The sequence below is a fragment of the Budorcas taxicolor genome, chromosome 2 (genome assembly GCF_023091745.1).
Source record: "Budorcas taxicolor isolate Tak-1 chromosome 2, Takin1.1, whole genome shotgun sequence".
NCBI lineage: Eukaryota > Metazoa > Chordata > Mammalia > Artiodactyla > Bovidae > Budorcas > Budorcas taxicolor.
Window position 1 is genome coordinate 42,895,317 of NC_068911.1, and position 16,068 is coordinate 42,911,384.

At 52.3% G+C, this 16,068-nt stretch overlaps 1 protein-coding gene across 1 annotated transcript in view; it reads left to right on the forward strand.

Annotated features, from left to right (window-relative positions):
- The window catches only part of LOC128060223 (liprin-alpha-1-like), a 147,588-nt gene that overhangs the window by 44,290 nt on the left and 87,230 nt on the right, over positions 1-16,068 (forward strand). The window contains 4 exon segments of the mRNA XM_052652571.1: positions 1,046-1,195; positions 1,397-1,477; positions 3,928-4,007; positions 6,915-7,050. Of these exon segments, the coding sequence (XP_052508531.1) occupies positions 1,046-1,195; positions 1,397-1,477; positions 3,928-4,007; positions 6,915-7,050 (447 nt within the window).

A 16,068-nucleotide genomic window follows, 5' to 3' on the forward strand; every position in this document is an offset into this window, starting at 1 on the left:
CCATTTCCACAAGTTCTAGGGGGCCCACTGTGCTCCTTTTGTAAAAATTCATTCATCCATCCATTCATTTATTGGCGTATAGTTGCTTTACACTGCTGTGGCAGTTTCTGCTGTACAGCAAAGTGAATCGGTCCTCTGTCTGTCTGTCTATCCCCCTCTCCTTTAGATGTCCTGCCCGTTTACTTCACCACAGAGCACTGAGTGGACGCCCCTGTGCTGGACACTAGGTCCTTACTCGTTGACTTTATGTGAAGTATCCGTGCTGTGTGTGTGTCAGCCCCGCCTCCCAGTTCAGCCCCGCATCCACCTGCCTGTCCAATGTGTTCCTGATGAAACTGACATGTCCTTCTGATTCACTCAGGCGAGTCTGGCGACGTCTCTGGAGCCCGTTCTCTCGGAGAGATGGGAACATGCTGTGTGGGCTCTGCTGAGGCAGCTTGCCTGGCCATCTTCTCTAGTTTTCTGAGGTTCCGCTCCTTGAAGGGATGTGTGACAGTGATACCGGCGGTCAGACAAGTCGAGTGGCGTTTGCTCACCCTCAGATCCTCAGGCCCGAGCTGTGTGACCCTGTGGAATCGTGATGTTTCTGGCGGTCGTGTCTGCGGGGGTCATGATTTATGAGAAACATCCCAGGGATGTGGTGTTGCTGGGGGCATCGTCCCCACTACCAGCCAGCCAGCCACCCCGTTCTTCTGGCGGGAAAGGTGTTGCCCCGCGCTGCCTGTGGGCACTGGCTGGGCGTGGAGCGTCAGGCCGGGCCTGTGCTGGCGCGGCAGCCGGGAGCGTTGCCCGGAGCTCAGTGAGCCGCTGAGACACCATCGGTTGGCGGGCGGCCGGCGGTGTCGGGTGCTCACAGACCCTCCCAGAGCAGGGTCACGAACCGCCGCCAGGGGGCGCCCTTCTGCCTGTGATCTTCCTCTCCAGGCTTGGTTTCTCCCCTCCCCCAGCATCTCTGCTGTACGTCCCGTCGGCCTTGTAGTCCGACCGTTTGTCTTCCGGAAGCTCTGCCACTAAGGAGGCTAAACGGTTCCAACTTCCCTCCCAGCTTAGGAAGGTAGAACGTGTGCCTCGCGCGTCCCGCACTTGCCGCTGCCTGCTGCCCGTGCTGGCTCGCCACAGGCAGTCCAAGGAGGAGGCGCAATGGCCACGGGTGCGGGGCCCGGGGCACGGGGAGCACGTCTCCTCTCACGAGCCGGTCACCAGCACCCGCTGTGAGCCACGTGTCACACACGAAGCCGCGCAGGCTGCGTGAGCAGGCATGCAGGCGTGCTCCCCACGAACCCGGGGCCCGTGGTCCGCACAGAGCATGGCCCGCTTGCCGCCCCTACGATCACAGCCCGCGTGCCATCGGGACAGGGTCGTTGCGAGCGGAGCTGACGCTGTTCTTGGCCCACAGGCGGAAGAGAGACAGGGCAGCATTGAGGAGAGGCTGCGCCAGATGGAGGCCCAGCTGGAGGAGAACAAGGAGCTGCAGCAGGTGCGTGTGCTGACCGGGAGGCGGCGTCTGGGCGGGAGACGTGGCTTGGGCGGGGGCCAGCGCTGCCTTTCTCCGCCACCCCGTCTCTGCCGCCCAGTGTGTGCGTGTGTGTCCCCATCTGCTGATCCGGGCACCCACTTCCTCCGGAGCAGGGCCAGAGGTGGTTGCCCACAGGCGGTGGGCAGGGGCCAGGGCATCCCCACGTTCAAAGAGGCTGCCTGTTGCTCTGACCAGCCAGTCCAGGGAGCTTCTTGGGATACGGGTGGACCTCACGACTGCCCCTCAGACAAACCTGAGGGTGCCAGCCCGGGGTCCATGAAGCTGAAGGCATGGCGCCCGGGTGTGGAGCCTGCTTGCCTCGGATGTGGCACAGGAGCCCCACATGCCAAACTGCTGGTCCAGACACAGCGTGTGGGTAGCATGACTGCTCCTAGGCAGGAGGAGAACAGTAGTTGCGCTGCGACAGAAGGCGCGTCAGGAAGGGGTGATGGAGGAGGCTCGCATCACCGAGTCCTGAGAGCGGTTTCCCGGAAAGGGTGGCCACACGGCGATACAGACCATCCAGGAAATGGAGTGGGGATCCCGGGTCCAGCCTCACGTGTCAGTACTGTCCCCACCATGCCTGCGTTCTCAGGCCTGGACTGCAGAGCCTCACAGGCGGGCCCCCAGGGGGGCAGTGGTTCTGACTCCAATCCTGAGACCGGCGGTGAGGCGCCCTCCCCGCTTAGGCAGAGAGCTCAGTGTCTCCCGATCAGGGGTGCACATCCTTACTTTCAGAACTGCTGCTCAGAGGCTGTTGAGATCGGGATGCTGTTTATGACTAAGCCAATTCAAAGTCAACTTTTGTTTTGCTTTAAAAAATCTTTGAATGCCGACGCCTTATTGTGGAAGCTGTGACAGGTTTTGTTTCCTTGGGCTCAGAAATCACTGCAGATGGTGACTGCAGCCATGAGATTAAAAAATGCTTGCTCCTTGGAAAGCTATGACAAACATAGACAGCATATTGAAAAGTAGAGACATCACTTTGCCTACCAAGGTCCATATAGTCAAAGCTATGGTTTTTCCGGTAGTCACGAATGGGTGTGAGAATTGGACCATAAAGAAGGCTGAGCACTGAATTGTGTTGCTGGAGAAGACTCTGTTTTAACAGAAAATAAACTGTTTTTAAATGTATTATGATGGAAAATTTCAAACATGCACAAAAGTGGATGGAGTAGTATAATAAATACCCATGACCCGTCAATTATTCTCAGCAATTTCTAACACAGAGCCAATCTCAAATAGATCATTCTTTTGTCTTCTTTCCACTTTTTTTATACAGTGGGTTCTAAAACAGCTTTTTAAACCTTGAAATTGATGCTCATTTTATAAAACACAGACTTGCCAACTTTGTTATTACATTTAAAAATTGCTTGAGGTAATTATTTCCAGTTTTTTAATATGAATTTTCATATTGGAAAAGACCCTGGTGCTGGAAAAGATTGAAGGCAGGAAGAGAGTGGATGACAGAGGATGAGATGGTTGGATGGCATCACCAACTCAATGGACATGAGTTTGAGCAGATGCTTAGCAGAAGTTGAGTTACATTTTCCTTATGGCTAATCCACTGCTGTAACACGTATAGCATTTCTGTTTGAACACTGAATGTGTTTGCATTATAGATGAATTTAGAGTCTGTGGCAGTTGCGTGTGGTTCAGAATTCTGTGTAGTCCTTTCTGGGTTCACCCGAAAGCTGAGACAAAGCGTGAGCCTTTCATGTGGACTCTGCTGTGCGTCAGAAAGATAATACAAGCCACATACACAATCTAAAATTTCCTAAACACCAACGGGCTACTTGACATGTTTCTTTCACCGCGAGTCTTGAAATCTTCTGTGTGATTTCCACATCGAGCTTTGCACCAGCCTGTCTCACGTGCTCAGGGGCTGCACGAGGCGAGTGACTGCCGTGGCCGACAGCACAGAGCTGCCAGGTTGAGTCGAGTGACTCGGAAACTTGGCCCGTTTGACTTGTTTTACTCCGTGAGGAAGTGAAGTGGGCTGTAGAGGAATGAATGTGAGGAATGCCCAGGAATGCAGGCGAGCTCCATGGAGGTAGTTTAAAGCAATGAGAGGAGCAAGGGCAATAGAATGAGTCGTGTCCCCCTGACCCGAACCCCCGCCCCAAGTCCAGCTTCTCTCTACAGACTTCGTCGTTGTGAATGGCTTGCCACGTTTCACCCAGAGAAACCTTTTCTACACCTGAGATGGAACTTCCTCTTCATTATGGTTTATGGGTTAATATTGTTCTGAGTGTTTATATTTGCTACGGGACTCTTAGAGAACATTTTCTCAGAATTAAAATGGTCGGAGTTGATACCTAAATAATGTAACCTGTTCTGCACATTCTGGTGCAAGTCATTTTACATCCGGAAAGCAGGTGGTGCAGGCTGTGTCATTTGCTGTTCCGTAGGACCAGCTGATTCTCAACCTGGAAACCCTGAGAGCCGAACTGGACCAGACGAGACTGTGAGGGGCTCCCTTCCACCACGGGCAGGCCGCTCCCCTGGGCAGCTCCCCTCAGCACTGTTGAGTGGGACAAGGGCCTGTCTGGTGTGTGCACAGTATGACTGGGTGTGGCTCATGGTCGCACCTCAAGGAGCCTGTAGCTTCATGGCCAGCGAGAGGGAAGAGACAAGCATTGTTCCTTAGGGTCAAACTTGGTACCACGGAGTAGTGGTCACAGGATTGACAACACTCAAAACCACAGGCGGAGGTTTGGAAATGGGGGGCCGACCAGTTGATATTTGGGTGTATTCATTTGAGGGGCCTGACAGACTGTGACACTGATGTTTCTGAAGAGTCTCAAGAGGTTAATGACCTGTAGTCTTTTTTACGTGAATGGAGACTGAGACATGATTTGCTGTTGACTGCGGTGGGAGGAATCACCTGGCTTGTGAATGAGGCGAGCAGATTACTGCTGTTGCTGCTGCTAAGTCACTTCAGTCGTGTCCGACTCTGTGTGACCCCATAGACGGCAGCCCACCAGGCTCCCCCGTCCCTGGGATTCTCCAGGCAAGAACACTGGAGTGGGTTGCCATCTCCTTCTCCAATGCATGAAAGTGAAAAGTGAAAGGGAAGTTGCTCAGTCATGTCTGACTCTTCGTAACCCCATGGACTACAGCCTACCAGGCTCCTCTGTCCATGGGATTCTCCAGGCAAGAGTACTGGAGTGGGTTGCCATCGCCTTCTCTGGCAGATGACTGAGCATCCTGATATTTTCTTACTCGTTGTCATAGGGGCGGTAATTCCTATTAAGTATTGAAATGTTTCTTTGGCTTCTTCACGGAAAATGGTCACAAGTGAGAGACCAACTTTAGCAAAGGTTATTAAGTACTTAACTGGTGACATTCATTCATCTGTAGGAAAGCAACTACTGCTTGAATCCTGAGTTAGGAGACAGTTTGGAGCCCATACGCATATTTCTGTGTTCGTGTGCTTAGGGGATCCTCGCAGTCCAGGGCCCCCACCCAGCCTTCTTCTAGAGTAAGGGGATATCATTTGAGACAAATGCAGACCCAGAAACTGGCGAGTGGAGTCCGAAACCACGGTGGGTGGAGTTCAAGGATAGTACGTGCCCTGCAAATCGGACTGGGGACATGGCCGGATTTGCTGGCAGAGCTTCTCCAGGGTGAGGGGCTGGTGCTGTCAGAGGTGGGGAACCCCTGCTCCCGGGGTGGATGAGGTGAGTGTGAGGAGGACTGTGTAGACAGTGGAGGAAGAGGAGGTGGACACGGCCTCCTGCTCTTGGGGGTTTTGGGTAATGAGGAGGGCCCTGGTGCCAGGACCTGAGGCCTGGCACAGTTGAGGGGTTCAGATGGAGAAGCCTGGGGCCTGGTCACCAGGACCCTGTGTGTCAGTGAGTGTGAGAGACGAGAAGAGGAAGCAGCCGCGGGGCAGGAGGGGCCGCTGTGCTCTGAAGACAGTGGGCTGCAGTGGGTGGTGCGAGGGAAGGGTGTTTCCAGGAGGCAGCTCTCGAGGGGTCACGGCAGTGACTTAGCAGCACAGGTGGGGCCCCGGAGTGGGGCTCGTGGGCAGTGTGGGCTGGGTGGGGGGCACTATGCTGGCTCAGGAGGGAGGGAGTGGGGACTGAAAACCTGCCTCACAGGCAGGGCAGGCACGGTGTATTTAGCAGGACCTCCCAGAGGAATTGGTCACCTTGTCTCTGAGACCTTCTCCCAGAAGAAAGAGCTTCGGGCAAGGAGAGGGAGAGAGATGGAACCTGCACCCCACGAGGGGACTGGGAGGTGATGGTTGGGGGGCAACCCAACCCGGAGGCCTCTGTGGCCCTCAGAGGACCCGCGAGGGTCCACGGTCCATGGTGGGACTGGGTCGTACCCCCGACCCAGTTCCCAAGTGTGATCTGGCCCCAGGCCTTGGGTGAAGTGGAGCAGAGAAGGGAGCAGTTCCGTCAGGAGGGAGTGGGTATGGGAGGGAAGACAGGCGTGGCTTGGGGAGATTCCAGCCCTCCACCTCCTGTGCAGCAGAGTTTACCTCACAAAACTGTTGAGCAGGGCGGCGTGTGACCCCGAGCAGGCTGAGCTGGTGGTTGGCCCTGGCCGCTCTGCAGATGGATGGGGTGTCCTGTCCTCGGAGGAGAGCCCTGTCTCCCGGGTTTAGGGATTCCTGCACATAAAGGCGCCACCCTCTTCCCAGAGACAAGACTGAGCAGAGCCCGGGTGGTACTGCTGTGCAGGCGGCTCACAGTCAGGGCGGGGCCGCCCTGCCTCTCAGCAGGCCCCTGCTGAGTGAGCTCCTGGCACCTGCAGGCCCAGGCCTTAGTGCTCAGGGCCTGAGCATCTGTGCTGGGCCTTGTTCAGCCCAGAGTCTGGTGACATGCTCACCTCTGCTTTAATAGGAGACACCAATGGTGCTCAGCTCCGAGCTGTGGGTCCGAGGCCTTTCTTCTGCGGGTTGTCTGAGGCGCCTTTAGTAACACTGAGAGTGGTGCAGACAGTGTTCCAGGCAGACAGGTGATTGTGATCCACGGACTTCACATGGGAGAGGGAGGTCAGAGCAGGTGCGGGGTGAAGGGGAGGTGGGGTGCCAAGGAGAAAGCAGAGCAGGTACAGGCCTCGCCCTGGGACCTGAGGGTGGGCTCTGGGGGGACCCTGGAGCCCCCAACCCCAGACAGCCGATTCTGTCCTAGTCAGCTCCACGCCCTTGCAGCAGTGCTGCCTTCCCCACATACAGGAGTTTTCCAGCTGCTGGGGATGAGGCCTGAGTGTCTGAGGAGCAGCGGGCAGCCTGTTGCTGTTGTTGGAGCCAGGAGGGCAGTACCCTCCCGGGGGCTCTTTTGCTGTGAAATTGCCGATCTTCCAAATGGACAGGCTGTGGCTTGCCTGACAGAGTGAGCTCTCTTTTTCTTCTAACAGCACTCTTCTTTCCTGTGTGTTTCAGGCGACCCCACTTGGGCAGCGCCCCGGACCTCAGGTTCCCTGTGGTGGACCAGCCGGCAGACTCCTCGGGCAATGGGGCAGTGCTGCAGCACCCCCAGAAAGGCTGGCTGGCAGCGCTGTGCGACGAGCCATCCAAGGCAAGGACCCCACCGCCCCCTTCCCGTCCCTGGTGGCCACCCTGTGAGGCACCTGCCCCCTCACACTGTGCTCCTGAGGTGGGTTTGGAGCACAGTGCTAATAGATCGCTTTACGTCTTCCCATTTTCCTTTTTCTGGCCAAGAGTTTACTTCTAAGGCATGCTTTTTTTTTCTTAAAATAACCAGTTTTGATAACTTGTGGCCTACTGTGAGGCCCAGCATGGTACTAATTAGCACAGTTTTGAAATCGTCCTACAAGTAAATGGATACACATATCCATCAGCTTATGGTGAGAAGAATTCTCATTGGAAGTTTAAGTGCCTTTATATTTTCACCTCATTCATGGCATGTATTTTTTGATACAGGTCTGTGTTTTCAGCTTCCATATTCAGTGAGCAGTTAGTTTGGGCCAGACATGGTCAGAAGTAGGACTCCAGCAGTGAATTAAAAACCGTGTGAGTTCTTTACCCACTGCTACGTAATGAATCACTGCCAAGCTTAGTGACTTCCCAGTGAGCAGCTCACAGTCCACAGTTCCTGTGCATTGTAGCAGGCGGGCCTGGTTCAGGGCCTCCTGAGGGCACAGCCACGGGAAGGCCCCCCAGGGCTGGATGGCAGGCTTTCAGACTCACCCGGCTGCTGGGGACAGGCGCAGGTCCCTGCCGTGTGGACCTCTTCAGGGCCTGGCTTTCCTCGGAGCACCCTCTGAGAGCGAGAGCGTGGGGTGTAGTCCGGGGCCTTCGCGCCCTGGTCTCGAGGCCACACACCTTGACTTCTGTTTGCGAGAGTGAGCTGCAAAGTCCTGCCTCGCTCAGGGGCTGAGCAGGAGTCGCCCCTTCTGCCTCTAGAAGGGAGGAGGATGGAAGAATTTGTGGCCCCTTTTTTAAACCCGTGCAGCCTGTTGAACAGTAATGAGCAGGGAAAGGACACCAGAGTGCCCGAGTTGTCCGAGGAGGAGGGCACGATCGTGTGTGAACAGGGTGGCCAGCGAGGTGACACCAGGAGGGTGACCTTGAACCAGAGACCCGGAAGCAGGAAGAGAAGTAGCCACTTGGAGATAGAAAAAGGGTCGTGTCAACCAGCAGGGACAAGGGAGAGAGCAGGCCACATCAGGGAGGAGCCCGGGCTCAGGCCTGAGCAGCTCGAGGCCGGAGCCTGTTTCCTGAGGTGAGGAGGGCTGCTGGGGCGGGGAGCTAAGAGCCAGGCCTCAGCCCTGTTGATGTGGATGAGCCCATGGGGTGTCCCGGGGATGGTCAGGAGAGCAGCTGAGTGTTCCGGCCTGCATCCGGGAGAGGACTCACTCAGCTCAGGGTGGACTTGGGGTCGTGGGCACACAGATGGCATTGAAAGGCACGAGCACAGTAAAGTGGGTGCCCAGACGGGTGGCAGTGGAGAGAGATGGGGTTCAAGGTAGAGCCGTGGGGCGCCCCGCATTCCAAGGTTGAGAAGGGGTGCAAGGGACTGAGGAGTAACCGCAGGGAGGGCAGGGCCTGGAGCCCAGGGAGAGACATGCTGGGGGGGCGTGGGGGAGAGTAAGGAGGGGAGGGGGCTTGGTAACATGGGTTCCTGGAGTCCCTGGGGAGCTGCCCTGCGGGGCGGGGCACACCGCCTGCTGGCAGAGCCTTGGAGACCAGGCTGGGAGGGGGACCGTAGAGGCCGCTCCCAGGGAGCTTTCAGAGACCCGCAGTGGGCGCTGCAGGGAGCCCTGGAGGAGGAATCTGCTGGTTCCCCCTTGTGCGACTGGAAGGCGAGAAAAGGGAGAGGACGTTCTGACCCGGCTGATGGGGGTGAACCCATAGGCAGCTGGTTCGCTGGAGTGGAGCAGAAATGATGGCGGGTGGTCCTGGAGCCAGTGAAGTGGGTGGCCCAGCCCTGGGGCGAGGTCGTGATGAAGACAGGAGGCGAGGGCACTGGCCACGGGGGACAGGGAGCCGGCAAGCCAGCACCTGGAGGCTGCCCCTTGGTTGCTTTGAGGTCATGTCTGGGAAAGAAGGCAGGACCTGGGTTGAGAGTGTGGCAGGGGGGAGGTTTGCAGAGAGAAGGATGTGAGGTGTGAGAGTGGGAGGGCGGCACGGGGCCCTGCGGGCACTCTCCTGTGTGTCTCTGATGACAGAGCCGCCCTTGCGGTGCGAGGGGCCGTCCCCCAGAACAGCTCGAGGGCCTGTGCCCTGAGAGGAGAGTCACGGGGTTTGGGGGGGCGGCTGGCCCTCCTGTCCCCTGGCTGAGCCTGTTCGTTCCTGTCTGTGGGTGTTCAGACCAGCCTGGGAAATGGAGGGCTGGGAGGCTGTGAGGATGGCACTCTCTTGTGAACTGGTACCAGTGATGACCGCTGATAGGGACCCAGCGGCTGCCGAGCTGAAGGGTTCTTTTTTCTTATTTTCCTCCAGCCTGGCTGATGGAGGCATGGATGTATTTTTGTAATTTTCGGTTTCTGTCTCTGACTCCATCAGCCCACCCTTGTGAATAACCTCATAGGTTTGACTGCCGTCCATGCTGAGACCTGAGTGTCATCAGGCCATCTAGGAACTGGATTCTCCCCCTGCCCATTTCTTCAGTCCTGCTCACTGAAGAGATGGCAGTGTCTTGTAGGCATCGCCCATTTATCCACAGTCAGGGCTTCCATGTAAAACTGGGTTCAGTTCCTGATAAACTTGAGCTGCCCTGAATGTCGCTGATGAGATGCGGTCCTCTCGTGCCCAGGTGCAGACCCTGAAGGAGCAGGACTGGGAGCGCGCGCAGCAAGCCAGCGTGCTGGCCGATGTGGCCCCAGCATTCGAGAGTGATGAGGGCATGTCTGATGGCGAGGGTGACAGGGTCAGCCTCTTCAGCTCAGCCACTCAGCTGTTGCCCAGTGGGCAGGCCTATGCCAAGGCTCTGACTGTGATGCTGCAGGAGCAGCTGGACGCCATGAACGAAGAGATCCGGTGGGTGATCCCGAACTCAGCTCCCCGGAAACTCGGTTTCTCTGAGGAGCTGCCTTTTCCTAGCGAAGTCTGAGTGTTCCATAGTAAGAAACCTGACCTCAGGTCTGCTTCAAGAATTTTCAGGTTTGAGATTGCCTTGATTATAGAGCTCGGTCAGCCGGGGCGTTCTGTCCACAGTGTGGTGTCAGCACTCTGTTGGGGGGGGCGTTGTGGGGTGTCCCCCTCAGCTCTGAGCCCCAAGGTGGGTGAGGTGCCGAGGCGGTGTCCCCTGCGGCCCGTGTACCCTCCTGTGTCCCTCGGAGCCCCCCACGTTCTGGTGAAAAGCCACCTGGTGAAAGCTGGGGTTTGGGGTTTGGCAAATTCCCACTCAGATCTGCATTTTCCTTTTTAACTTAATACAGTGTGAAGATTGGCTTGTTGTAAGACAGTGGTCCAAGGATGTGTGTTTGAGTTTTTCTCATCTCATCAGTATATTTAAGATGTTTTCTTTAGATACCGTCTTGGCAGTTATAACAATTTATAAAACGGGATAGAATCCAAAGGCCTGCCTTGTGGTGAGCAGGGGCCCTTGGGTCTGGGTGCAGCCAGATGGCTGGGGGCCCCGAGGCCTGCCTGGTGCCACACCCGCACAGCTATGCCTGTGTCCCGAGTCCATGTTCAGAGTGGCCGCAGGCCGATGACCCTGCACAGGACCAGGCAGAGCTGCTGCTCAGACTGTTCTCATCACGTCAGCCCAGGCCAAGGTGCCCGTTCCTGTTGGCCGAGCACGGGGGGCCGGGGGAAAGGCAGGGGGTAAACGGGACAACCAGCAAACGCAGGTGGTGCCGCCTGCCCACTTGATGCCGAGACAGACAGGTTTGTGAGCCGTGTTTCAGCATAGACGAGCTCAGAAAGATGGTCTTTCTCCGTCCCCGCAGGAGGTATGGAATGATTATATATTGATATTTTAATTTTTACAGCAAGTTGTCAGGTAAAGGTGATTTTTCCTTATATAACAAGTTGACTTGATGTAAATGGTAAATTCTGTCCATCAACTTGTTATCAACAGTGAAAAATCTTTCAAGATATATAAACAGAAGCAAAGCTGGGGAGTTTACTTCCTGTAAGAATCTTGTACTTTAATTTGAAAATCATTTTATTTGCATCATCGTGTATTTAAACTGCTATATAAAATCATCCACGACACATTAGGGGAGAAGAGCAGAAACTGTGAATTCTAGGTAAATGCAGCACATTGACATGAATCCAGAACTCACACAAAGCTGGTGCAGAACTTCCTCAAGTGATGCGTTTGTACATATTCAACCTTACGTAAAAAGAAAAAAGATCAACTCAGCACTTCATCTGGTCTGGAGACTTGTGTTTAGAAACTCCAGCTTGTTCGTGAATTGCTGTTTTGATTGTCCCGAGTTCCCGATTCCCAGTGGAAAAGGCTTGAGACACTGACGTGCATCTCTGCCCTGAGAGCGGGGAGGTAAAGGTTGCAACATCAGGTATCTCCTCACAGGAAGAGCGTCGCCACCAGGGTCCCTTCAGAATGTTAGAGGAGAGAAGTGAAATCAAGCATGAATGATCAGGGGCCAGTTTGTAAGACTCAATGCTAAGTTATTCTAAGTTTGAGAATATTCAAAAGAGGAAAAGTTGAACCTTTTGGCTGAGATGTTAATTGAGCAACTGTTGGTGGAATTTGCTAATTGTGACACAGAATGCCAGCCCAAATTTGTTGTCAGACACGTTCCTCTGCTGACAAAGGCAGGTGACGGGTTTTATTCTATTTTAGGTTGATCGAAGAAGAACACGGAGCAGCCAGCCGAGGAGACTGAGAGCAGGGAGGGCAGGGGGAGCTTAGGCAGCCTCCGTTCTTTTAAATCAGTGAGCTCCCTCAACCTGCATCCACCTCCTTGCATGCCGGCTCCTGCCTGCCCCGAAGTGGGCACTCCAAGCCTCGAAGGAGGCAGCACAGCCCAGCCCGGGAGGGAGACCAGCTGGGCACCATGACTCTGGTATGTGTCTGCCTCCTCCCTGCCGCATCCTTCCCCCAGGACACTGGTTTTCTTGTCTTTGTTTTTGGTTTTTCTCTTTTTACCCAGAAGAAAATCAGGTACATTTACTATGCTCAGAAGTCTAACATTTTTTAAACTGCCTAGTCGTTAATCATTCCACAATGGCACAGTGACATAGTCTTGATATTTGGACCACTACTTAGCCCGTCATCATGAACTCAGCCAGAGCTTGCCTGTGTCATTGGGCCTAGCCTGTGCTGGGCACAGCAGCTGCAGGGAAGTTTCTGTTCTCAGGGAGCAGACAGCTTCGTGAAAGTAACCATAGGCAGCCCTCATGGCGAGGGAAAGCCTTGCAGCACATTTTCCTTTGGGGCTGCCTGGCTGCAGGGTGCAGGGCATGCGATGGGAACAAAACCAAGAATACATGGTCTGCTTGCTGATGGACCCGGCTGTGGGCTCAGGCCAGCTCTGCGTGTGAAACCAGGTTAAAAGCCTGGTGCCCCAGGGCCCCAGGGAAGAGGTTGGGCTGCCTCACTTTTCTGAGTCTAAAACTGGAGTGAAGACCTAGGGCTTTTGGTGACAGAGTGTGTGGCTCCAAAGCACATGTTCCAGCTTTCTTGCATGTTTAGCTTGGGTTTTGTGAGTGCATTGCTATTTACGCCATGAAATCACGTGTACAACACTCTGCTTTGTAACTGGACTTGTATTATCTCTTTTTTCTGTTACCACCCATTTCATGTTAGCTGCATTGTTAGTCAGGTTATCATTAAATTAACCATGAATCCTTTTAGCGGCCTGTGAAGTGGGAACTAGTCCATTTTGTGGTCTTTTGATACACTGTTTTTATAATTTGCATCATTGGCTAAGTAGTTGCTATGTAAAATTCTTTGAGGATTTCTCTGTGGTTTCTTGCTTGATTTCTTTCCGAATATTTGTAAAAGAACAGTTCTGTATGTTTTCCTTGCTGTTGGAGTGCTCTGGCGGTGTGTCTGCTTTCATCATTGGTTTAGATTTCCTGTCTCATCCTGTTGTCTGCTTGGTCGTCATCAATCCAGACCCCTCCCCCGCCCCTGAGGCTGTAGTTTCCCATCCATCTCCCCTCCCCTGTCCCCCTAGTTGCTCTGGTCATAATGAATTTGCCTAGTCTAAGAACTTCATAAAAGTGGAGTCAAATAATATTGGTTCTTTTTTGTCTGGTTTATTTCACGTAGCACAATGTCTTTAAAGTTCATTCGTGTGAGTAGCTTGAAACAGAACTGCCTTTCATTTTAAGGCTGAATACTATTCCATTGTTTGCCTAGACCCCATTTTGTTCATCCATTTCTCACCAAATGGACATTTGGGTGTTTACATTTTTGACGATTATGAACAATGCCACTGTGAACATGAGTGTACACGTTTTTGTATGACCATGTTTCCAGTTCTCTTGGGTGGAAGAGACTCTCAATGAGACTGTAGAGGAATTTGATGAGTAATACACATCAGCCAGAGATGGATACAGTAAGTCCCCTCATACAAACATTTGAGTTTCGAGCTTTCTAAGATGCGAATGTGTGTTCGCATGTCCAATCACATTAGTTCATGTGTCTGGTGTGCACGGTCACGTGTGTCCATCCTCTGCAGGTGGCTGTGCTTTTGTGTACTTTACAGTACAGTAGAGCAGTTTTGTAATTTCAAGCCCAAGATGTCTGGAAGCAAGCTTACAAACAGTGGGGTGTAGCCAGTTGTGTTAGTTGGGTACTGAGGCTGACTGTGTTGTATTAACGATCAAACTGGACCTATGAACTCACTTTTGGAACAGAACTCATTCATACAGAGTGGACTTACTGCACTCTGATCATGGACAGTGGTCATTGAGACTGTGTTTCCTCTGAGGAAGTGTGAAAGTAACTTAGATATGCATGGATGGAGGAGCCTGGTAGGCTGCAGTCCATGGGGTCGCTAAGAGTAGGACACGACTGCGCGACTTCTTTCACTTTTCACTTTCATGCATTGGAGAAGGAAATGGCAACCCACTCCAGTGTTCTTGCCTGGAGAATCCCAGGGACGGGGGAGCCTGGTGGGCTGCCGTCTATGGGGTCGCATAGAGTCGGACACGACTGAAGCAACTTAGCAGCAGCAGCAAATTTGTATACATTCCTTTGTTAATGTTCTTTTTCATTATGGTTTCTTTCAGGATACTAGATATAGTTCACTGTGCTATACAGTAGGAGCTTGTTGCTTAGCCATTCTAAATGTAATAGCTTGCATCTACCAACCCCAAACTCCCAGTCCATCCTGCTCCCTCCTCTCCTCCCACTTGGCAACCACAAGTCTGATCTCTATGTCTGTGAGTCTGTTTCTGTTTTGAGGGTAGGTTCATAGGTGCCACAGTTTAGATTCCACATACAGGTGATATTCATATGGTGTTTGTCTTTCTCTTTCTGACTAGAATCAAGTATACTTTAAATAGTTACCCATTTTCCAAGCAGAGCTCTTCTTTCTTCAAATGCCTACAATTAAAAAAAAAAAAGATGGAATGATTTCATATTTTGTGGTTCAAAATACTCATTAAAAAGACATCATTAGGACTTTCCTGATGGTCCAGTGGCTAAGTATCTGCCTGCCAATGCAGGGCACATGGGCTCAATCCTTGGTTCCAAAAGATTCCACACGCCTAGGTGCAACTAAGCACAAGTGCTACAAGTACTGAAGCCTGCCTGCCCTGGAGCCCCTGCTCCCCAACCAGAGAAGCCACCATAATGAGAAGCCTGCTAACTGCAGCCAGAGAGGGGCCCCTGCTTGCCAAAACCAAAGCAAGCCCGTGCTCAGCAATGAAAATCCAGCACAGTCAAAAATAAAATAAATAAATTTTAAAAAGACATCATTAAAGGACCAATCACTAAATATTGCCAGTCTTTTCCATTTTATCAACTGAGTATAGAGAGACAGATTTTGTACCTGAAAGGGTAGCTTTATTTGTAACTTGGGCAAACTTTCCTTTTTCTCAGTTTCTCCATTTGAGACAGTTCATCTTAGAGGATAAATAATTTTTTAAAGGCAAGAAATAAGAAAAGAATGGAACCATAAAGTGAAATCATTTTTGGAATATGAAAGGTGATGACAAAACTGACAGAGGAAAGATAAGAAAACGGAAAAACTCCCTCCAAATATTTCAGCATTACTAGTATTAGAACTTGTGAAATTTATGAGTGAGTGGCTCTGTTTTTTAATTTCATGAGTTCACATACCAGTGGGTGTACATTCCATATGTGTTTGCATATGTGCGCCTCTGGGCTTATTGCTCAGTGTTTATCTGTATAGGTTTGTTGTTATATACCATTGAGGACAGAAATCATGTCTTATTCACCTTGATTTCTCCACTGCAGAGTGCTGTATGTGGCATATTAGAGGTGCTCAAGCTTGCTGGAAGGAATGAATATGCTTGTGACAAATGAATATCCTTTGGATGTATTGCTACCATGTGAGTGTATTTACATATTAGTGGAGAGGTGTTTTCCTGAGCTTCAGTCATTTGTGTATCTATCTGAATGGGTGAGGAAGGGACAACTCGAGTGAGAAGGTTTGGCAGAGGAGGGCAAGCTGGAGCCAGGAAGCAAGAGACAGCAGGTAACAGGTGTGACTGTCTCTCTGGCGCCCACCCTGTGCTCTGTGGGCTTTCAAAACAAGGCTCCATGTTTTCCCTTCCTCCTGGCACTTTTAAAATTCTCTCACACTGTCAGGACACTCCTATTTAGAAACCAGCTCAGGGCTATTTCTCCCCTTTTATGGAGGAGGATGAGGAACTGGTTTCATGCTTCCAGCAGATCTATTTTCCTTCCTTGGTTTAGACTCTCAAATTCTGCTTTCAAAGGGCAGGCAAAATGGAGACTGAAATAATTGATTCAACAACAACCTCGAGGCCTGTAAAATGCCATCTTTGCTACTAACCAGGGAATATCATATATCACAGGTAGACACTTTTTATACTTTAGAGAAGAAGAAAAAGAATACCATTTTCTCCTCCCTTCTAATTAACTGCCCCCTGGGCTACTAGGACCCTCAAATAACAGTGACAGATAATCTCAGAATTTCTAGATGACAATAGAGGA